Source organism: Asterias amurensis, chromosome 15, assembly GCF_032118995.1.
Source record: "Asterias amurensis chromosome 15, ASM3211899v1".
In the NCBI taxonomy this organism is placed as follows: Eukaryota; Metazoa; Echinodermata; class Asteroidea; order Forcipulatida; family Asteriidae; genus Asterias; species Asterias amurensis.
The window spans coordinates 2,736,666-2,759,123 of NC_092662.1; the positions used below are offsets into that span (position 1 = coordinate 2,736,666).

General features: G+C 38.9%; 2 protein-coding genes across 6 annotated transcripts in view; both read left to right on the forward strand.

The window, feature by feature from the left end:
- LOC139948433 (uncharacterized) overlaps positions 1-3,510 on the forward strand; it is a 38,291-nt gene extending 34,781 nt beyond the window's left edge. For all 4 annotated transcript variants that reach the window (XM_071946581.1, XM_071946580.1, XM_071946583.1 and 1 more), the window contains exon 3: positions 68-3,510. In XM_071946581.1, the coding sequence (XP_071802682.1) occupies positions 68-466 (399 nt within the window). In that variant the 3' untranslated portion in view covers positions 467-3,510. The remainder of the gene's footprint in view (positions 1-67) is intronic.
- Positions 3,511-3,967: 457 nt separating this feature from the next.
- LOC139948181 (uncharacterized) lies at positions 3,968-21,471 on the forward strand. 2 transcript variants are annotated; one of them, XM_071946241.1, is made up of 14 exons: positions 3,968-4,074; positions 6,669-6,845; positions 8,151-8,380; positions 9,046-9,369; positions 10,052-10,182; positions 10,819-10,902; positions 12,047-12,336; positions 12,989-13,076; positions 13,229-13,330; positions 14,109-14,252; positions 16,717-17,494; positions 18,478-18,596; positions 19,325-19,414; positions 19,995-21,471. In XM_071946241.1, exons 2-13 carry the CDS (start codon positions 6,700-6,702, stop codon positions 19,388-19,390), a joined length of 2,502 nt encoding a protein of 833 aa, XP_071802342.1. In that variant the 5' UTR covers positions 3,968-4,074; positions 6,669-6,699; the 3' UTR covers positions 19,391-19,414; positions 19,995-21,471. The 2 variants fall into 2 exon arrangements, with proteins under 2 accessions (XP_071802342.1, XP_071802343.1); XM_071946242.1 differs by having other exon boundaries at positions 12,992-13,076.
- The last annotated feature ends 987 nt before the right edge of the window (positions 21,472-22,458 follow it).

Here is a 22,458-nt window from a genome sequence, read left to right on the forward strand (position 1 = left end):
AACTTTGTTTCTGTGAAGAACGTATGAAGCAAACATTAATTTGTTTCTTGTGGTTTTATTCGTTTAGGATGTCGTTCAAAAGCTTGTGGGCCGTCAGAGCAACGCAGCGCGTGGTTCTCCAGACCAGCAGCGGAAACAGCAGCAACGACAGATGCTCCACCAGTTACGACAGCACGTCTCGGAAGCACGCTTTGAGACGGGCGAGGCCGTCTCACACATCCAGGACGGCATGAACAAGATGGGGGCACGCCTTAGTCAATCCAGTATGGACGGTGAAGAGGGCGTGTTCCACGGCGGCAATCCAAACAGTATGACCGAGAAGTATCAGAGCGATACGTTGCGCGCGATGCAGGAGTTGGTTGTCAAACGGCGGCAGAGCGAGCTGGACGAGACGCACGTCGCCGTCGAGCCCGGACAAAAACCCGAGGAGCTTCCCGTTGTCGAAGTGTCAGCGAAGAAACATTGACATTTTCTTCAAACCCCCTCCTCCATCTCAATTTGTCTTACTATATTTATATATTATTCCTGCATCTTCTATGAAGAGATCTATACAGGCATCTTAGCCTTATTTTGCCAGTTGTAAACACGATACTCATGGATTTTCAAAGGTGTTGGATTTTTTAAAGACAATTTTTGTTTCTTTTCTTTTTTCATACTTTATATTTAGGGAGCACATCTTCAGTGCATAAGATTCATTTCAATTGTGTTTATAGAGAGGGAAACTGAAGTTTTTGAATTAGATGACACGCCCCCCCCCCCCAAGCTCGAAGGGAAAATCATATTAAAAGTAAACCTAGTGACTAATCCACCAAATCAAATGAGATTGTAAACATCATATTGGATTTCGAAAAAAAACCTGATGTTCATTGAAGTTGCCATAATGATTTGTTTTTCAAACATTTGCATAACGTAAGAAAAAAGGTTGCGACAAATAGTTAGTGGCCTGAGGTCAGTGTGTATGTAGACTGAAAACCCAAACGACATAAGTGCCCCAGCAGGATTCGAACTAGGGTCTCTGAGCTGGAAGCCACCACGAAAGAAACCACCACGCCACCCCATACAATTGGGCAAATCTCCCAGCCAACTTTTCTATTATTTCTGCCCAGATAGTAGTTCAAAAAGCAGGACAGTTCTTTTCAGAACTGAGAAGTCTCCCGAATATACTATAACTACACCGCAGTAGTAGAATAAAGAAAGACAGTTCTCTAAGAGCAAACTCTACCTGGCAAGAAGATACACTCATGGTGATACCGCAAACCAAATATATATGGGCAAATCTTGACGGACAAGTAGAATTTCTTTCTTTCTTAGTTTCAGTTTTTACAGGGTGACTGGATCTTCATCTTATTTATAGTATTAACTTAATTAATATATTACATTGTATATACTATTTATCAGCGTATTTGTTTATATGCACACACAGTACTACTTTGTTTAAATTAATGATATTTAATATAAAGGGTTATAATGCTGTCAATGTTATTGTAAGATATATCAAATATATATATTTAATATTTAATATTTTGTTATACATTTTAGGGCCTTAGTATTATAAAATAGTCAAATTAAATAGTTTACAGTTAAGATTTATTTGGATCCTATGTTTGATTAACAATTGAGTGGCGAAAAAAAAGGGACCTGCAGAATAAGTTTTTTTTTGTCCGGCTGTGTTTGATCAAAATGTTAAAATAATTTTAGGAAATCAATTCTCAGGAGTGTTTTGTGTGGAAAAAAGTTTAAATAACATGCCAGGTAAAAAAAAGAAAACAATCGCTGATTTTTTCAGTCAAATTTTCTACTTTCTACCCAATCATCTAGATAATTAGATAACGACCTGACGTTTCAACCCTAGCGGAGTGTTTCTTTGTTTGACTCTACATATAGCTTAGTCTCTGGGCCATCGAGAAAGACTCAGCTAGTGTAAAAACCTCAGGTCATTAACTAGTTTTTACATTTCTACAACAGGTCCTTTAGGTTGGTAAGCATTGTACTATGTTTTACCCAGTCCTTAAATTATGGAATATGCCCATTTGATTTTGGCTCAGAAAGCGCCTTTAATTAATTTTGTTTCCCTTTTTTGTTCTAAATAATTTTATATTTTTCTTAGGACATTGAGTATTGGTGTTGGTCATTTACTCGGATCGTTTGGTTATCAATGGTTCTTGCATAACTCAGTCCTTTCTTAAAGACACTTGACACTATTGGTAATTGTCAAAGACCAGTCTTCTCTCTTGGTGTATCTCAACATATGCATAAAATAAAAAACCTGTGAAAATTTGAGCTCAATCGGTCATCAAAGTTGCGAGATAATAATGGAAGAAAAACCACCCACGCACACGAAGTTGTGTGTGTTCAGATGCTTGGGAGCTGTTTCTCACAATGTTTTTAACTACCAACCTCTCCCAATTACTCGTTACAAAGTAAGGTTTTATGCTAATAAATTTTTAGTAATTACCAATAGTGTCCACTATCTTTAAACTTCCTGCTAATCACTTTCAAAATTATCCATCAAAATGGCGGCCTAGTCTCTCACTCAAGCTTAAAACACCTCAGTAGTTTTGATGCTGTGTACATTTGTCATACAAATTCAAAACTACTGATGCAACTTTAGCCTGGAAAAGAGACATGGAATACCTGTCAAATACTACAGTCTTTCACTATTATTAAAAAGAATTTATAAATAATAGGCAATTTTACTTGAAAAAACTCCAGCCTTTGATGTGTAAGAAGATAAAGGAATATTTTTAAAGAAAAGACCTCTGAAGGAATTGATATTATTATATATTTTTAATAAGTTGTTTATGTCCTCCATTTTTGAAACCTGTTGAAATAAAACTCAACGCAACTTTTTTGCAAACATTGTGTTATAGTGGCCTAACATCTGAACCCTAGAAGACTTGTTGACAAATTCTCTAAATGTTTTTTTGTTTTTTTGTTTTTTTTTTAGAAAGTTGGGCCGTTCAAGTGCATATCTATGGTAATATTTAAAATAAAATTTGCTAGAAAATTAACCCTCTAGAAATATGGTGAACACTAGTGAAATAATTGGTTGATCTGGGTGTATAACAGACGAATTTACCTAAACCAAACACTGTCATGTTAAAAAAGAAACTTGAATCCAAACATTTAGTGTTTTTTTTTTTTTTTATCCACAATGTTTTCCGAAGAGATGGGGCAATTGAGTTGTTAATTTTGAGTTATTAAATTTAATTTATTTGTAATTTATTTTATTATGTAAGTGAAAATATGCCTTTATATTGTTGGACAAAATTCTGGAAGTGTGAGTTTGTTCACAGAATAGCCTAAATGCTGCTTATTTTGAGGTGTACCTGTACATGTATTCGACGTGTCTAATCTAATTGTTCAGATTTTTCCCATATTCCTCGGTAAATTGGGAAAACTGGTTTCTATTGTGTTGTATTCTATATTATGGGTTGAGATTTGACCATTGTTATAATCAGGGTGGTATTAAGTGTTAAATAAAGACATTTCTTGTTCAAGTTATCAAAACATTTGTTGTCTGCATCTCTCTCTGTCGAATTTGTTGTGTTTGTAAATCTTCTACCAAAATTTATTTGTAAAAAATGATGCTGCAGAAAAAAAATTCCAATGCATCAGAGCTCGAATTTAGAGGAGGGGGGGGGGGGGCGGGCTGGGATCAACCTGTAAATATACTACAATAGTTAAATAGGGCATGGAGGATCTAAAAATAATTCCTTCATGAGTATGGCCTAATTGCTTGGGGAACTTTTTGGGGGCAAAAACACTGCATCAGAGTCGAATTTTGGGGGGGGGGGGGATCCACAGTTGAGCAAAACTAATACACCCAATTTATTTTTATTCAGAAGGAAAAACTTTTCGAGAAAGTGGACGAATGAGGGCGCGCTTCAATTTTTTGGTGAACTTCAGTCCATGGTCTGTGACCCAACCTCTTTTGTATTGTAACGAATGTGTTTTAAGGAGAAAGTTGGGGGACCAGTGTCCATTACGTGTTCCCTCACGTACACGCCGGTACGTTCAATATTTCCAGGAAAAGCTTTCCCGATTTAGGTGTAATTTTATACCTTCTGTAAGGTGAGTTTCTTTGTTATTTCTTGATTTGTGAAGGGTTTGAAATTCAAAGTGCGAGTTTTTGAAACCATGGAGGAAGGATTTGAAACCAAAAGATGTAAAACGGTTTATCTCCTTGTAATAATAACATCATTAATTTTTAAAGGTCAACTCATTCAAAGTCAAAGTAAAATGTCACGTACGCCGTAAAACGCTGTGAGGGATCTTCGCTTGGTAGAGCAAACTCAATGCTCGACCACACACGTGAAACTGCGCAACCGAATTGACTGAAATTGAAAATAAAAGATGTGATTGTGTCCATAGAGATTTCATTTCTACCTACATCAGTCAGTGCCACTGCACTGGAACCAGGGTAATAAAGGTTCTTTACAATGAATGCGAACACATTGACTACAATTTTCTTTATATTTTAACTAATTTGAGAAGCTGAAGTTCCGTTCATATATTCACAGTGTCCCTCACTATATTCTCAACGAGTTCACAGCTAACAAATATATCCATGGAAGAAATTTCATCCGAAAAAATGTCGAAGTTCTGCACTGGCGATGTTGATCATCGTGTATAGCGAAACAGGTCAACGCGTACCCAAGTCAACTTGTACCCAAGTCAACTCGTACCCAAGTCAACTCGTACCCAAAATATTGTACCCAAGGCAACTCGTACCAAAAACAACTCGTACCTAGGTTAACTCGTACCCAGGTCAACTCGTACCCAAGTCAACTCGTACCGTACAACGTACGTTGTATGCCGAAACGGAGAATTTCCGTGCGCCGTGATTTTGTAAGCGATGGGAAATAAAAATGATGTTCTACCATCATATGGAGCTCACTTTTATTAATAATCTCACAAATTTTGTTTTTAATAATGTTTGTTCATCTCATTTCTGCCTTTTTTCCGCTAGGATATTCATTCAGATCCATTGTGGTTTCTTTTAAATTCCCGTGTTGAAGGGTCGCCGTGGAAGGCGTTGAACAGATCAGATGCACACTACATGTAGTTCTTCGTATCAAGGAGGTATAAATATTTCGACCTCCATGTTCATAATGAGACCGATTATTTTCAATGAAAAAACCCGCAACCCTTCATGTTTACCTTGGTGTGTTCCCAAAAGAAAATTTCATGGTAAGAATTCATTCAATTCATTCATTTGCGTTATGTTCTTATTATCTTTTTCCAAAAACAAAAAATTCATTCTAACTCCCCACCGATAGGGCCTAAGTAAAAAAAAACTGCAACATGAAAAAAAAACCAAGAAAACAAAATCATTGCAACAATGAATAGCTAAATGTATGATTAACAATATAAATAAATAAATTAAACTACAATATTTATCAATACGAGTAAAAAAAAATTGTAAACATTTATTTGGGTGCGAGTTGACTTGGGTACGAGTTGACTCAGGTACGAGTTGACTCGGGTACAAGTCGACTTAGGTACGAGTTGACTTGGGTACGAGTTGACTTTGGTATGAGTTGACTTGGGTACGAGTTGACTTGGGTACGAGTTGACTTGGGTACGAGTTGACTTGGGTACGAGATGACCCGAATTCGTGTATAGTATGAGCCCACACTTGATAGTATGAGCCCAAGTGCGCATGGCTTTGAGTACAGTGCATCATCTTGCCACTATTCACCGTCAAAACAGGATAGGTGCCGTTAACTCGCCTTCAACTCCTCCAATATACATTTTAACATCCAGGAGGCATACAATATTCCACCTCAATTGAAATTTTCATAAATTTCCGGTTGAATTTTGGTTACAAATATTGAGTCTGCCGCCGTCTTGCTTTTTCATAGTGCTTCCTGTACATGTGGGGACAACAGAGGGCGTGCGTATATTTTTCTGCATGCGTATATTTTTTTCCTTGGGACGGTTAGCATGCGCTGATTTATGGTAAAAAGTGGCCTCATTTGTCCTCGGGACAAAAAGGCTTCCGGCTCATGGAGTCTTGGCACAAGACGTCAATGCTCGGTATCGCATACATGTAGTTCTGCGCTGTGAGTAAATTGCTCATCGACTATTATCCATCTGCTTAGTGTTTGCTTAACGCAGGTTGACAGCGATTTGGCTGCAAATAGTAGGCCGCCAGTGATCAGTGCAGGAAAGTGTTTACACGGAAGTTAGTGCACGACGTGGGATCGGGACACGCTAATTTCAATTTTCTTTTCACAAAATATTATCAGGAGGAAATTCAACAATTTCAAATAATGCAATTTTTGAGTTCCAACTACAAGGAACATGTGAGTAAAAGTTCAGACTCCCGAGTTAGGTAGAAATATTTTTAACAGATTTTTGAAAATTTTTCGCAATGGTCCGGACCTTTATACGGATAACTTTCCAATTGTACACATTGCTGTGAAGGTCTTCACATGACGCCTGCCCTCCGTTTTGGATAAGCGCTAAATCTACCCGCAATGTAAAGTACTGGTCCAAACACGTTTTTTAAGCCAAGATGGCGTCCGACCCATTTCTGAACAGAGGAGGTCGCTGGTCCAAGTCTCACTCCAGTTAATATTTTTCTTGTTCAAACCCAAACTATTTCTAACAGTCAGTTGCCCCTGTGGTTAATAACAACCTGATATTTTCTTAAATTTTAGCTTCTTTTCAAGAGTGCATAGAGAAAGCAATATGTACTGGCAGCAGCAGTCGCAGCAGCAGCAAGGCAGCAGGTATGGAAGGCAGTCTAGTAACAACATGTCGCAGTCTCCCCCACGGTGGGGGTCGCCCACTAACAGCAACCTCCCAAGTCTCTTGGATATGAGCGGCAATCTTAGGTAAGAAGAGATCTTCCTTAAAGCCATTGGACCCTTTCGGTAAACAGTGTTGTCCAAGGCCCACACTTTGTGTACCACGACTTCTATATCAAATAGCAATCCTGTGAAAATTTAGGCTCAATCGGTCATCGGAGTCGGGAGAAAACAACGGAAAAACCCACCCATGTTTCCGTGCGTTTCGCCGTGTCATGACATGTATTTAAAATAAATCCATAATTCTCGTTAACGAGAATTTATATTGTTTTGCTGTTTTCTCAAAAAGTAAAGCATTTCATGGAATAATATTTCAAGAGAAGTCTTTCACCATGGCCTTCTGTAACCCCTGTAAGTTATTTGTAAATCTGTGAACTTTTTTTTTTTTTCTGAACCGTAAGGGTCCAATGGCTTTAACCACTACTCCCTAGGCTCGATCACCAACAGGTAGATGACCTCGATCCTCAAGTTTCTTGACACTCCACAGTCCACACCAACATGTTTGGACTTGGCTACAGGGGTTTCCCTTAATTTTGTTTTGACTCGCCATCTGTAGACGAGCCGGCCTTTTTTTTTTTAAGTTGCTGTTTTCACTCGCATTTTGAGACTGCTAGTTTTGAACCCTGGGCTTATGTAGGGTTACCAAGTGGGCCCCTCAATTTTCTGAAAACTTTCAATTTGCATACCTCTAATAAAAAGTAAATTTTTTGTCCATGACCTTTGTATTCGTCACTCGCTTTTCTGTTTTCACTTTGAGCAAGAGAGAGCACATTGGGTCGTATGAATAAAAAGTATTTACTGACTTCCAAGTAGAATCATTCAGTAAAAGCAACTTCTAAATTCCGTATGAATAAACCCGGTCTTTTAATGCAAAGTATTCACTTAATGCTTTGTAGTGTATGTGAGTGCGTACGAAGACGTGAATGGGAGTTGTAATACAAAGGAAACCTTTTGTTAAGAGCCAATCAGCCATGGTATATCAGAAGTATTTACTCCAAAGCATTAAGTGAATATTTTGCAGTAAAAGAATAGGTTTATTCATACAGAATTTAGAAGATGCTTTTACTGAATGCTTCTACTTGGAAGTTTATGCTTTTACTTTTTGCTAGTACTTGTCAGTAAACGCTACTTTTTATTCTTACGACCCACTATTCTTGAGAAAAGCAAGATCACTTGAGTCATTTAAGAATATGCTGAAGACCCACTGGTTACGTTGACGATGACTTTTATCTTTGTTGTAGATTACTTAATCTGTGCGCTTTGCGACCTCTGGAACCGATGATCTATAAATGCCAGCTTATACTAATCACATACTACATCCTTTGTATTTAGGAGATCTGAACCGCTTCTAAGAACACCTGAATACGGCAATAGAGGCCCACCGAGTCGGAGCACTGGATTGCTGGAGAGTCCACCGATGGCGTATCAGAAAACTCAACAAGACATGCTGGGACAGTTGGATTCTGGTATTGATGAGTTAGTGGCAGCTAAAGTACGCATCCAGCAGGCCATGCTGGCGGCGAGCGCCGATACATACGATCATCTGCCACCAACGTCACCAAGTAAGTGTTGGAGAATTTGGTTTAACTCTGAAAAGAACCAGTACGTGACAACGCAACATTTTGATCAGTATGCTCTGATCGTCTTCAGGAGAACATTACTTAATGCAGTGGACACTATTGGTAATTGTCAAAGACCAGTCTTCTCACTTGGTGCATCTCAACATGTATGCATAAAATAACAAACCTGTGAAAGTTTGAGCTCAATCAAATTTGCGAGATAGTAATGAAAGAACAAAACACCCTTGTCACATGAAATTGTGTGTTTTCAGATACTTGATTTCGAGACCTCAAATTCTAAACCTGAGGTCTCAAAATCAAATTTGTGGGAAATTACTTCTTTCTTGAAAACTATGTCACTTCAGAGGGAGCCGTTTCTCACAATGTTTTATTATATCAACCTCTCCCGATTACTCGCAATCAAAGGTTGTATGATAACAATTATTTTGAGTAATTACCAAGTGTCCACTGCTTTTAACTTCTTCTCTAGGTTAAATATTGCAGTGTGCAAAGAATCTTTGGTGGGTTTTAATCCTTGTAGAAGACTTTGTACGCAGGTCGACAATTACAAGGCATTGGGGCAAACGCCTTTGTTGCCTCCCTGAATAATCAGACCCTTGTAAAACAAAATAGATTTATAATGTATGTGAATTTTTGTGTAATTACAGCTTTTCAGCAGCACAGCCGACCCCAGTCAACGCCCAACAGGCAGCAGCAACAACAGAGTCAGAACCAATGGCGCCAGCAGGCGACGCCGCAATATCAAGACAAGAGAAGATCTAACGGTGGTGGACAGATGGTAAGGAATACCGGAGGAGGAGGAGGAGCCCGGGGAGGCAACGATGGGCGGAGAAGCGTCCCAGGAAGTGGTGGGAGGGATAACCGAGGTAGCGGCGGAGTTGGGCAGAATAGAGGGCAGAGCTCAGCCAAGAAGAGGAGAAATAGCTCTGAAGCATACGATCCGGCCAGACCGACGGAAGATGACCGTGGATGTAAGTCTTAACATTTTCTACTGTAGCTTCACCCCTGTCCCTTCTCTTTGTTTTTGTTTTCCTATAAGGTGACTGACATATTTGAAACATTTGACTGCACCAGTAGTGTATGGTGTCACAAAAGTCCCCATTTGTATGGGTTTTATCAAATTGTTTTTGCATTTTTTGGAGCTGTTGGTGAACAGGGTTCATTGATAAAGAGTGGTCTTCTGAGTTGTTCAGAAAAAGAAACATTAACTTTCTAATTTAATCATTTATTTGCTGCTTCTAATTTATTTATTTCAAAATCTGTATGCATTTTTTTATTCGACAACCCTTTGATCATTCTGAGTATGAAATTACAATGAATGACCTTATAGCACTGAGCCGATGTTTTGTGATTCACACTCTACCCTTACGAGGCAAAACACCTTTATCACGGTGTGGCCATCTTGATTTTACTCCATTCCAACTTTTGTCAGCCAATCCACTCCAAATCTTTGTCAGCCAAACTGAGGCTGGATGAAAAAATAGTCTGGTGCCATGTTTACGCAATGAGTGTTAGTATTCATTACTGTTATGGAAACAGGGAACATGACCAAGATGGTGACAGCATCCAAAAGGTCTTATGAAATGGTAACCTTCCCCTCATCCCCATGGGGAATAAAAAGTTGATACTTTTCGATGTGTTTGATTTTAACAGTTACAAGTATTGGCCGACCAGTTGACGATCTTCAAGTGACCATCAAGCAACAGTCTAGAGGGAGAGCGGTCGTCGACGATGCTGGACCGGCGAGAAAAAAACCCATGCAGGGACCAAGATCAGGATCTAAGGTAGGCTGGCATAACCTTAAAATCAACTTTGTTTGTAAAATGTTAAAGTTGTTTTCACTTTGAAAAAAACCCAGTAAAAACGATTATTAATGAGGCCTTTATGATGCTGTCACCGTTTTGGTCATGTCACCGTCTGGGGTGATTTTCACAAAGATTTGACACTAGTCTTATCTTCGAGTTGGGACCAGTTACTCGTCCTAAATAAGGACTAGCCATACGTTTGTAATATCTCCTAGGACTAGTCCGTAGTTAGGACTAGACCTAACTCTTTGTGAAACCAACCCCTGTTTCCATAACAATAATGAATGCTGCCATTCATTGCGCAAACATGGCACAAGACTTTCATTTGGTCCAGACTCAGTTTGGTTACATTGAGTTGGATTGAGTTACATTGAGTTGGAGTTGGATTAAATCAAGATGGCCACACTGTGATAAAGGTCTAGTGTCTTTTCTTACAGCCTGCACAATGTTTACATGTTGGTCAGCCGTGTATTTAAAAAAGCAACAGTCATGACTAGTCAAACAGGCTTAGACAGCAATATTTTTGGGTGGCTAAACACCCTTCCTATTTCCTCCAAAATGCTTGAGTGTTGAACAATTTCTGATTTTTCTTCTGTGTTTTCCCCGAACGTACAGCCTACTCAGCAGAGCAGTGTGGAGAATGATAGCAACTCAGCCTGGTTCTGTCATGTGTGCAGGGTCAGCTGTCACAACATCAAGGTAATAAGAAGTGTCATGGCGGAGTGGTTAAGCACACCTAATTCAAACTCTGGTGTTTCTGATCAGCAGAGTGTGGGTACGAATCCCCAGCCGTGACACTTGTGTCCTTGGGCAAGACACCATTGCTTTGTCCTTGGATGGGATGTAGTAAAATAACCCAGTGCACTTATCGAAAAGGGAAGGGGTTCGCCGCGGCTGCTATATGCGCTGTGGCACCTTGTAAACCCTTATAAGGTGCTAAATAATTGGGTCTGGGAGTCCATCACTGCAATAACCTATCTTTCTGAAAGTTTGTATATACTCAGCCCCTAGAGTATCTTGTTAGGTAGGTACGTGCGCTATATAAGACTTCCATATTATTACATTATAATTATCATAATAATATTAGTAAGAGTAACAATTTGCAAGGCTAATTTTCAAGAAGCATGCAATTCAGCTTTGCATGCAATTCTTCATGCAATTCATGCAATTCAGCTTTGGCAGCCAGCCATATTGACCCATATATTACCACAGAGATTCAACAAGTTTTATTTTTCTGGAGGGATGCAGGAAACTGGAGAGCTGGAGAGAAACCCTCAAGGTGTAGGAGAGATCCAACTCTCAACTCTACTCCCATATATATGGCCTAAGCTGGTTTCAGAAATTGGGCCAGTACACATTCAGTATGCTTACCAGAGTGAGGTTGCCAGCCCATATACTATTTCACTAGATTAGTATAGTAACCTGCTCAATTTGCGTTCTAATTTACTTTAAAGGCAGTGGACACTATTGGTAATTGTCGAAGACTAGCCTTCACAGTTGGTGTATCTCAACATATGCATAAAATAACAAACCTGTGAAAATTTGAGCTCAATCGGTTCTCGAATTTGCGAGATAATAATGAAAGAAAAAAACACCCATGTCACATGAAGTTGGGTGCGTTTAGATGGTTGATTTCGAGACCTCAAGTTCTAAATCTGAAAACTATGTCACTTCAGAGGGAGCTGTTTATCACAGTGTTTTATACCATCATCCTCTCCCCATGTTACAAAGTAAGGTTTTATGCCAATAATAATTTTGAGGGATTACCAAAAGTGTCCACTGCCTTTAAATGATTTCAATAATTTAATAATAACTAATAAACACCTTCTCTTGTTTGTCCCAGGTCTATCAGATCCACATGAAGAGTGACAAGCACCTCAACGCAATGGAGAAGATCACTGAGGTAGCAACATTCCAGAGCGGCCAAGCGAGGAAGCGTCTTGAAGCTCAACAGTTCCTCCGTAATCTTGAAGGAGGTGGTGCCAAGGGAGGAGGAGGGCCATCTCCCAGTGGTGGTGGGGCAAGGGGGCCTCTTCCCAGTGGTGGTGGGTCAAGGGGGCCTCCCCTCAGTGGCGGTGGGGCAAGAGGACCTACCGGTGGTGGTGGGGCAAACAATTCCGGAAACAACAACAGGTGATTATAATGTGTTTTTTGGGGGGGATTTTTTGGGGGACACAAGATGGCAGCAGAATTACAGGTAAATCCAATGTTTTTATAATTTGGTGCCTGCTCAGAACTATGTTTACAATAGGCATTCACCTGGTTAGTCTGCTGCATCCTAGCACACTAAAGTGAACCTCTGCTAACGTCAACCAATTGCGACATCCCCCCCCCCCCCACCTAACAGTGGTCCACTAGCCAGATATTAGGAAAATATTGAACCAGTGAAAAAGCTGAAACTTGTTCCGCAACCTAGCATTCCAATTGCGACATTCTCCGTTAACAGTGGGCCACTAGCTAGATATTAGGAAAATATGGAATCAGTGAAAGAAACGTTTGTTTTTTTTACCCAGCTAGATACTGATAAAATGTGCTTGCCTTTTACAAATTATTTGTATTTAGTTTTACTCAATCATAGTTACCTTTCTATAACAAAAGAACTATAATGTTAATGTCTTTCCAGTTCATCTTTGAATTAATATGAACTCCCTTCTGAACGACGTGTTTATTGTAGACTGGAAGATAACAATTAATTTACTCTTTCAAAAAGTCAGTGAACTAACATTAAAGTTGATGGCATACAAGAAAAGCAAAAAATGTTGGTTTTTCTTTTTCCGTTTCACAGTAGATCAGACAGGGAAAAGTTTTGCCGAGATTGCCACAAGTATTTCCGAGGAGATCGTTTTGACCACCTCAAGTCAGAAGCTCACAAGGTAAGAATCTTCACGATTTTTGTTTCTGACCAATTCTGTAACGCTCCTTTAATGTTCAATAGTCAACATTTTTAAGTCAATAAATTTGTGTACTAAATGTCAGATTGATGAAGTTTTCTTTAAGTAGTGTCCATGTCTTCTTTTGATAACAGGAAGCTAAGAGGCAGTCTATCCCACGATGCAGTGCCTGTAACATGACCTTCAAGACATCCCAGAAGTATGTACAACACTGCAAAGGAGACATGCACAAACTTGTAAGTCATCCTTACAATCAAATGATCCCTCACAGTGTCCTCTGGAGGGGGTTATATTAATTTTGAAATAGTTTCTTTTATTAATTTTTCAATTGACTTATAACACTAATACCTCATTGTGTAGTTTCTTTATGAATAATGTTGACACTAAATCTGTCACATATTTTGATTCTGTTGAGTTTCGCAGTAGCATGAAAGATGAGATAGATCTTCTGTTAGTATTTGGTTAACTCATTTATAATCTGATCTTGTACAAAAAATGTTGGTCCAGAAAAAACTTTGAGCCACAAGCCCTGCAGTATTTTGGATTTCCCCCTAGGTTCGAATTCCTGCAGCCGATTTCACGAAAATTTACGCAACTGCAAAAGTCCACTTGCGCAACGTTTATTGTGTAAGTTGTGTAAGGAAGCTGGGAATTCTGTGCTTACTTCAAGTGTGTTCCACAGGTAAGCCGCAAATTTTGGCGGCAGCGGGTCGTACTCCGTGTTACTCGGAATTCTTCGCTTACAGGGCTAGCGCAGAAATTCGGCGCTTGCATGTAAGTGGAGAATCATGACCATAAGAGCAGAATTCAGCGGTGAGCAGAGCTGTGAAATTTGGCTCTGTATTGGCACACTTATTAAATGTATTATACAGGATTGGTAGAGATGATGCAACAGTCGCAGACGTGGTTCATGTTTTTGTGTGATCATTCATACACATGAAATAATAAACCTGTGAACATTTTAACTTAATCTGCTGAGCGAGTCAGATTTTATTTTGTTCGCTTTTCCCACAGAAACGAGACCAGCAACTGAAAGAGAAGGACGAAGCAGCTGGGGATGGGAACTACGTCACTGTGGATGCCATCGGTTTCGATGACGATATGGAGTTCGGAGCTGACTTCCTTGAGATGGAGCTTGGGACAGGGGACGGCAGTCCAGTGAGTTACCCCAAAATAACCACGCTTTATTCACAACTATTGGACAAGCTCTTTTAATAGGTGCAAAAAACAACTTGAAGAAGCCTTTTAATTGATTTTAACCATGGTTTTGTTTTCTGTGTGGTGAATCTGAAGTCGCTGAGCCTTCATTCACCTTTTCAACTTGAAATGTAACCAACAGCTGTTGACCCATCGCACAGTCCAGTGAGCCGACCCAAAATAATCTGACTTTATTCTCAACTAATAAGCAAGCTCTTTTAACAGTTGCCAAAAAAAACTTGAAGTTTTTTAAAATTGGTTTCAACCATGGTTTTGTTTTCTGTTTGGTGAACCAGACGCTTCCAGCAGTCCGAGTCTTCATCTTTTCAAATTGAAGGGTAAATAACTGCAATTAAAAATTAATAACTATTGACCCGTTGCTAATGTCATTCACGCTCTCTATTTTGGGAGTCAAATTGCAAGTGAAAATCATTGTAAAAAGATTGGAAACGCTGCATCGACTGAAATGCTTGCCTCACTGGTTATGCCACAGGCTGGTCATGCAATTGAAAATTCTAATCACACTTCAGTCTTCAGTGGGTTGCTCCTTCTTGCAGCCTTGACAGCTAAACTAGGAGGTTGGTGGCTGGTGAAACTAAGTTTTGGACCTCTATCACACACACCCAATGGGCATCTCTAAACGCTCAGTATTTTTTTTTTTTTCCTGCAAGGTATGCAGAGCTACAATTTTGAAGTATGACCCTTTTTTCTTTAAATAGCACTATGTAATGGTTAGGATCAATCTTAAGGTCTGCATGCTACAGTGCAGCGTTGGGACTCGTTCTAAGTCCTAAGATTAATCTTAGGTTAGGAAGAGTTTGGTGAAATCGTCGGCAGGAACACCGGGGTGAACCCCTTCTCTTCACAATAAATACACTGGGTTGTTTTATGTGCATTACTGTGGCTTTATGTTTGGTTGAGTTTCTTGCTTAAGGACACAAGTGTGAAGACCGCGACTCAAACCCTCACTGATCAGAAGCATCGGTGTTCTGCAGTTGTTCTGGAGAGCCAATACCCAGTGTCGCTCAAGAAAGTCAGGATTAACTATTAAGAGAAACCCAAACTGTCTCCATACTTACACCAGATATCAGCCTTATCCTACCTCAATCCCCTTCCATATGCACCTTTGACCTCACGTTCATTTCACATGGAGATTCTCAATCAAATCCTATGTACATACCACTTTAGAACATCACCACATGCATATTATGTACTTTATGTACACACAAACATTATGCACGCTGCATGCAGACGTGCCGACCGAATGTGAAGCTGACAGATATGGAATGCTGACGTCACTGCACGTTTATTTTGTACTTTCCTCATAATTTGAATAATTGTTCAGAGTGAGATAGTGTTCTTTTAAACAGTCTGGTGCCAATGACCACATCATCATCATGCTTTTAGGGTGTGTAGGAAAAACTGACATGTTAACACAGAGACGGCCGTGCTGTGACTTTAATCGAACTACAGACTAATTTCAACAATCTTTCTTTTGACAGTATTTTCAAGAAAATTATTCGTCACTTGCGATTTCATTCTAAATACAAGTTCCACAGGATCGATGATAGTCTGAGAAAGCCTTCAAGAAAGACTCTGCTGGAGTCGAAGCATCAGTCCATTAACTAATTTGTGAACTAAAGTTTCAGTTACTTTTTCTACCATTTTCTAAGGGTTTTCCATTCAACGGACTTCATCGTTCAACTATCTTAAAGTTTATTCTGATAAGACTCTGTCAAAATGTTGTCAATAATTTTGTGTTCCTTCCAGTTCACTGTTCTTTCCTCTGCTTCAAGTTTGGATTAAAAAATTCTCCTGATTGGATGTAAATATTCTATTGTCTTGATTAAACATCTTGAGCTGCAGGTTTATGGCAAGTTGTGATTTGCTTATTGAGTCTCCTTTTTCTTCAGGGGTTCTGAAATTTCTTGTTAAGATGGAGAAGTGTAGAGTTTAGAGGGTTACTGTGAAGACTTCTTCCCAGAAGGTCAACACAAATGAAGCGTCTTCAATTCTCTCTGCCTTATTGCTGAACATAAAGTGTTGTATTTCTCTCAAAATAAATGTTTTGATCTACTCTAGCACTGAAGATACTGTTAACGAAAGCTCCTTGGAATCTATAACTCCAGGGGGTTTGTATCAAAGATGGAAATGCCATCATTTCAATGTACATGTACCTCCTAAGATCTGGATTCAATGTTCAGAATCTCACCACTGCTGATATTATTCTCTCTAGATTTTCTGTTTAGAGACATTTTTTACTTCCTTCCACTTTTAACGTCTGCCCCATTTTACAACTGGGCTTCGATCATCTGGTTTACATAATCTATACCAGTTCATTATTAACGAATATTTACTGATTGGTCTTCAGGTCAATCTGGTCGACTTGTTTATTTCTATGAGTTTTTCTTCCTACATTCTCTAGGAACGAGAAGATGAGGAAGACGAAGTGGTTATCATCAGCGGAGACGAAAAGGAATGTCTCGACGTCGCAGACAACGATTCTGTTGTAGTTGTTGAAGATGATTCCTCTGTCAATCCAGATTCTGATAAATCCATGCAAGCGCCAAAAGGTCAGTCAGGGTCTGAGCCAGAGGTCCAAGAAGTAAGTGACCAGGTTTTGGTTTCAGAGCCTGATATAGAGCCTTCTGTTAAGCCTGTTGATGGGCCTTCTGTTAAGCCTGTTGATGGGCCTTCTGATAAGCCTGTTGATGAGCCTTCTACTGGAGACACTGTCCCCTTGGTGGAGGAAGCCACTAGTAATGTGAAACTCCTAGAGGGGTCTGAAATGGAGTTGCAACCCGTTCAGGATGACTCAAAGGTTGAAGAGACCTTTGACCCCAAGAAGCTTGTGGAGCCTGACTTACAGTCGGCCAGCGATGGATATTCAGCTTCATCAGAGATGGCCAATTCCAGCCAATCGGAGTCTAATAAGTCATATGGAGCAGCCCCAGCCATTCTGGCAGTGGCTCACCAAGATGTCACTGACAATCAGACTGGGTCTGATTTGGTAAATAGAGGTCAAAGTGAAGGGAAAGAGTCGAGTGACATGGTTGTTGATGCCACACCCACAGCGTCGGCTGCCAGTGACCAGCTTCAAGATGCATCTGACCAACAACAACAGGAGACCCAACAGCAGCAGAACAAGCCACCACAGCAAGAAGACACTACAGAGCTTGTTTTTGATCCCAACAAGCCTGTTGGTAGGTGCTTTCTCTCATACCTCCCTCAATTGTACAAGTTTGTTTTCTTTTCATTTCAAACTTTTCATGTTTTCCCATCATTTCTTAGCAGCTACATGCATTTAAACGAATCTTTTCACAAGACCCTTCTTTGGTCTTCGCTTCGAAATAAGCTTTATAGTTGATCGGTTTTAAAATGCTACTTTACATGGCTGTTGGTTTTGGAAGACTCTTTTTTTGTAGTAGTTTGCAGCTGATGTTTCCAAAAATAATCTGTTCTTTTTTCAACCTCCTATTTGAAAGTTTCTCCTTTAAAAAAAATTATTTCGTTTCTGTGATTTCTTTGCAAAATGCTGTCATCTCCGACTTTAAACATAAAGGTTTAATGCTGGATATATTTTCCTGTTTTTGCCATACACCACACACTGAATACTGTTCAATTAGTCGAGCCTGCCTTTTTAAAAAAAAACATTTTCACCTGGTGGTTAGCTGCTTTAATGGTATAAACAGAAAGTGCCTCATGGTGCGAGCGGGCCATCCACCTTCCACCCCAACCCCACCACCCCCTTGGTACCCTGAGGAACTCTGTTGATCTGTACAGCTTTACCCTTGGTACATCAAGCTTTAATAACACACCTCATCAAAACCTTCATCTCTTCCCCCTTTTCTACTTTCCTCTTCTCTACTTTTTTTCTTTCTCATCCTTTGTTTCTCTCTCGTAATTCTTGACGTCATATTTTCAGTATTGACCCTTCTTCTTTCCCCTTCAGTAAACCCACCCTACTCTGAAAGCTTGTTGCCTCCTGTAGTCTTGGGTCAAGGAATTCTGTTACATTTCTGTCACTTTGCCAATCGCTTGTGATACCACACGATGCCATCACAGCTTAACAAAAAGCGTGGCTTAAAGACTATCACAACCAAGCTGTGAACATTGAGTGCTAGATTGTTTTTGAAAACTTTTGATTGTGTGATCTGACATTTGACCTTTGACCCCCACTGAGTAGGAGAAGTGTACCTTGTGCCAGTGTCTGGGTTTTTCTGTAAGCTGTGTCATAAGTTTCTCACGTCGGACAGGGCTGGCCGTGCTCACTGCAAGGGGAAGCTTCACTTTAAGGCACTGAAGGTAAGCCAAGTTTGTTTTAAACCTGAGGCCGATTTCACAAAGAGACAGGATTGATCTTAACTGCTAATCAATCAAAGTTGCTTAGTAAACAATCAAAGTTGCTTGGTAAAGTGTGATGCCACAATGCAAATCACTTTGGCGATACTGGCAAATTGTCTTACAACGTATTTTATTGCTTTGTGAAATCAACCCCTGGGCCTGATTTCAGAAAGCATCTATGCACACAAAACTTGCTCAGCACTGACAAGTATTGCTCAACAGAAACGGGTTCCCAGACAACATTCTATTGATTTACATTATTGTTGCCACTGGCACCCCACTCAGTAGAGAAATTTGCTAAGCAACGTTTTCTGCTTACAGCTTTAGGAAATTTTGCCCTGGACAATTCTTTGGACATCAAGTGGGGATTTTTACCAAGCAACCCTAGAGTAGATGTTAAACTACTCATTTCAAACTGTTCACTGTTTTCCGTTGCTGCATATAATTGTTGAAAAAATAAGAATAAAACACTGAATGATAAACTCCAAATGCAAACCTATATTATTTATTTCTCACTAAATATGACATTTCAGTCATTAATATTTCTAGGGATGTTTTCTGCCATCATTATCATTAGACCGTGTAAGTTTGATGTAAATCTGAGATCTTCACGATTTTGTTTCTTACCAATTTCGTATCGCTCCTTTAAGTATTTCATTGTATTTTGTTCTGTTGTTGCATTGATGTAGGAGGAACTGGAGAAGAAAGACGCCGATCAGTATTCAGCGGACGACTCGGACCAAGTGTCTGATTAAAAAGAGGTGGATATACACTCCAAGGTAAGTCAAAGGTTTAAAGACACTGGACACTATTGGTAATTGTCAATGACCAGTCTCCTCACTTGATGTATCTCAACATATGCATAAGATAAACCTGTGAAAATTTCAGCTTAATCGGTCGTCGAAGTTGCAAGATATTAATGAAAGAAAAAATACCCTTGTCGCAACATGGTCACACGAAGTTGTGTGCTTGAGCTCTCAAAATCAAATTCGTGGAAAGTTACTTCTTTCTCAAAAACTACGGCACTTCAGAGGGAGCCGTTTCTCACAATGTTTTATACTATCAACCTCTCCCCATTACTCATTACCAAGTAAGGTTTTATGCTAACAATTATTTTGAGTAATTACCAATAGTGTCCAATGCCTTTAATTGTGAAAACTTTGTACTTGATTCAATTTCCATTTTTTCAAGGACCAAATATCATGCCCGTGTGTTGTGTTTTTTTTAGCTCCTTTTTTTCTGAAGTAAAAAAATCTGTTTATGATTTGAGGCAACACCTTGTGTGTATCTACTTGCCAGGTACAAATTGTTCATAGGAGAACTGTCTAAAAAAAAATTGTTGGTTTCCTTTTCATGCAGGTTGACCGTTATTGTATAGAGTTACTGTTTTCTGAGCACCTTGCCAACAGCAGAAAGATCAAGGACAATTTAATTTGGAAACAACTAGCCATAGAGGGCAGCAGACTCGGTACGGAACTAGAGAAGGGACATTTCTCATCATGCCACCATGGAAGTCTTCAAACCAAGAGGGCAGCAGACTATTACAGTGAGCTATACCTTGCTTGATTTCATTCCCTGTACAGTGATTGTAGATCATGGATTCTCCATAACAGAGATGGGCACCAGACTATAATACCTTCTCAGCCTCGGTTTGGTATATATTGCTGTGAACAGTAGACAAACAAGATGGCCGCCCCATGAGACTCACAATGGCCGCTACTAGACAGAGAACCATGGACCAAAGTACAAGTAAGATGTAACTGATAGTTGCAGTATTTTTGTTTTTAATGTTGTGATTATTTTGTGCACACGAAAAGAATGTGCTGTTTTTAAAAGATTTAAACATCTCTCACTGATGGTAATCTACGATTAAATCTGATTTTAAAATGAGTTTGACCTGGGATTTGAAAGAAGTCAATCTAGGTTCAACAGAGGGACAAATCTTTCGCCATTTTAGTAGCAGCCATTCATGTTCTCGTGTACATTTACTTAAAGGTGTCTTCAAAACCAAACAATGCTTTTACGTCCATTTAATTTGTTCATCTTGATTGTTTTTAAATACTCGGAGTATGTATCAAGGTTATTTCTTTTTAAAAAAACTTTTTAGTACTAAGTAACTCTTCTTAATTTAGTTCTGTGTTGTGCCTGAAGTAGTGTGGTTGGAGCTACTTAATGTCAGCGTTGAAATTACTCTGAATTTGCAAATACCTTGGCGTGAGCATGATTGTAATTTATGGGTCAAAAGCTCAAGTTGTTTGCACAGCCAGTTTGTTACAGGTTTGGTTCTCATACAGAAGTTCTTTCATGATTTTTGCGTCACCAAAATTGTTTAAATTCTCTGTTGGCTTTAAAATAATCAGGTTCCCTTAATGTATTCTCTATGTGTTTTAACTCGGATAACCTGTAGTCTTAAAAATGATTATTGAGACATTTATGAACATTTAGTAGATGCATTCATGAATATGCAGCATGTGCAAATACATTTATGAATATATAGTATATGCAGATACGTTCATGAATTTGTTGTACATTTTGTATATGCAGATACATTTGTGAATATATAGTACATGTATTTGCAAATACATTCATGAATATACAGCATATGCCGATACATTCATGAATACTTATTATATGCAGATACATTTATGAATATTTACTATATGCAGATACATTCACGAATGTATGCAAATACAAAAACGGACCCATTACTACCAAAGCTTACATCCCCTTTTGTTAATCTTGACATACACAGAAGAATTTTTGGTTAGGAAGGGCCTAAATATTCTTTGAGTGCATTGACATAAGTTTAGAATTAAAATTAATTTTGTTAGTTTTATTTTTGCCTCTATGCATTTGATTTCTTACAAGTTAACCTCAGGCTCATCTAATTTTGCCTGAAAATGCACAAAACCTTGTGAACCTTTTGCTAAAAAAAGGACACAAGGCTGTGGCCTTGTAATTTGAAAAGTTAACAAGGCCTTGTGGCTTTTTCGTCAAAATTTGAAAAGTTCACAAGGTCATACATAGCCCTGTGACTTTTTTGTCAAAATTTGAAATGTTCACAAGGCCTTGTGACATTTTCGTCAAAATTTGAAAAGTTCACAAGGCTAAACTTGAAAAGCCTTGTGACTTTTTTGTCAAAATTTGAAAATTTCACAAGGCTATATATAGCCTTGTGACTTTTTCATCAAAATTTGAAAAGTTCACAAGGCCTTGTGACTTTTTCGTCAAAATTTGAAAAGTTCACAAGGCTAAACTTGAAAAGCCTTGTGACTTTTTTGTCAAAGTTTGAAAAGTACACAAGGCTATAGCCTCATGACTTGTTTGTCAAAATTTGAAAAGTACACAAGACTATAGCCTTGTGACTTTTTCGTCAAAATTTGCAACGTTCACAAGGCTATAGCCTTGTGACTTTTATGTCAAAATTTGAAAAGTTCACAAGGCTAAAATTGTAAAGTACACAAGGCTATAGCCTTGTGACTTTTTCGTCAAAATTTGAAAAGTTCACAAGGCTATTATAGCCTTGTGACTTTTTTGTCAAAATTTGAAAGTACACAAGGCCTTGTGACTTTTTCGTCAAAATTTCAAAAGGTTACAAGGCTATAGCCTTGTGACTTTTTCGTCAAAATTTGAAAAGTTCACAAGGCTAAAATTGTAAAGTTCACAAGGCTATAGCCTTGTGACTTTTTTGTCAAATCTTCAAAAGGTTACAAGGCTGCAACCTTATGACTTTTTTGTCAAAATTTGAAAAGTACACAAGGCTAAAATTGTAAAGTTCACAAGGCTAAAATTGTAAAGTTCACAAGGCTATAGCCTTGTGACT

What these genes read in the sequence shown, in the direction of transcription:
- LOC139948181 (XM_071946241.1), top strand. Translation starts at nt 6,700, where the DNA reads ATGTACTGGCAGCAGCAGTCGCAGCAGCAGCAAGGCAGCAGGTATGGA. An exon ending in AAGGAGACATGCACAAACTT is followed by an intron (nt 13,331 to 14,108) that starts GTAAGTCATCCT and finishes CTTTTCCCACAG; the next exon opens with AAACGAGACCAGCAACTGAA. An exon ending in TGATCCCAACAAGCCTGTTG is followed by an intron (nt 17,495 to 18,477) that starts GTAGGTGCTTTC and finishes CCCACTGAGTAG; the next exon opens with GAGAAGTGTACCTTGTGCCA.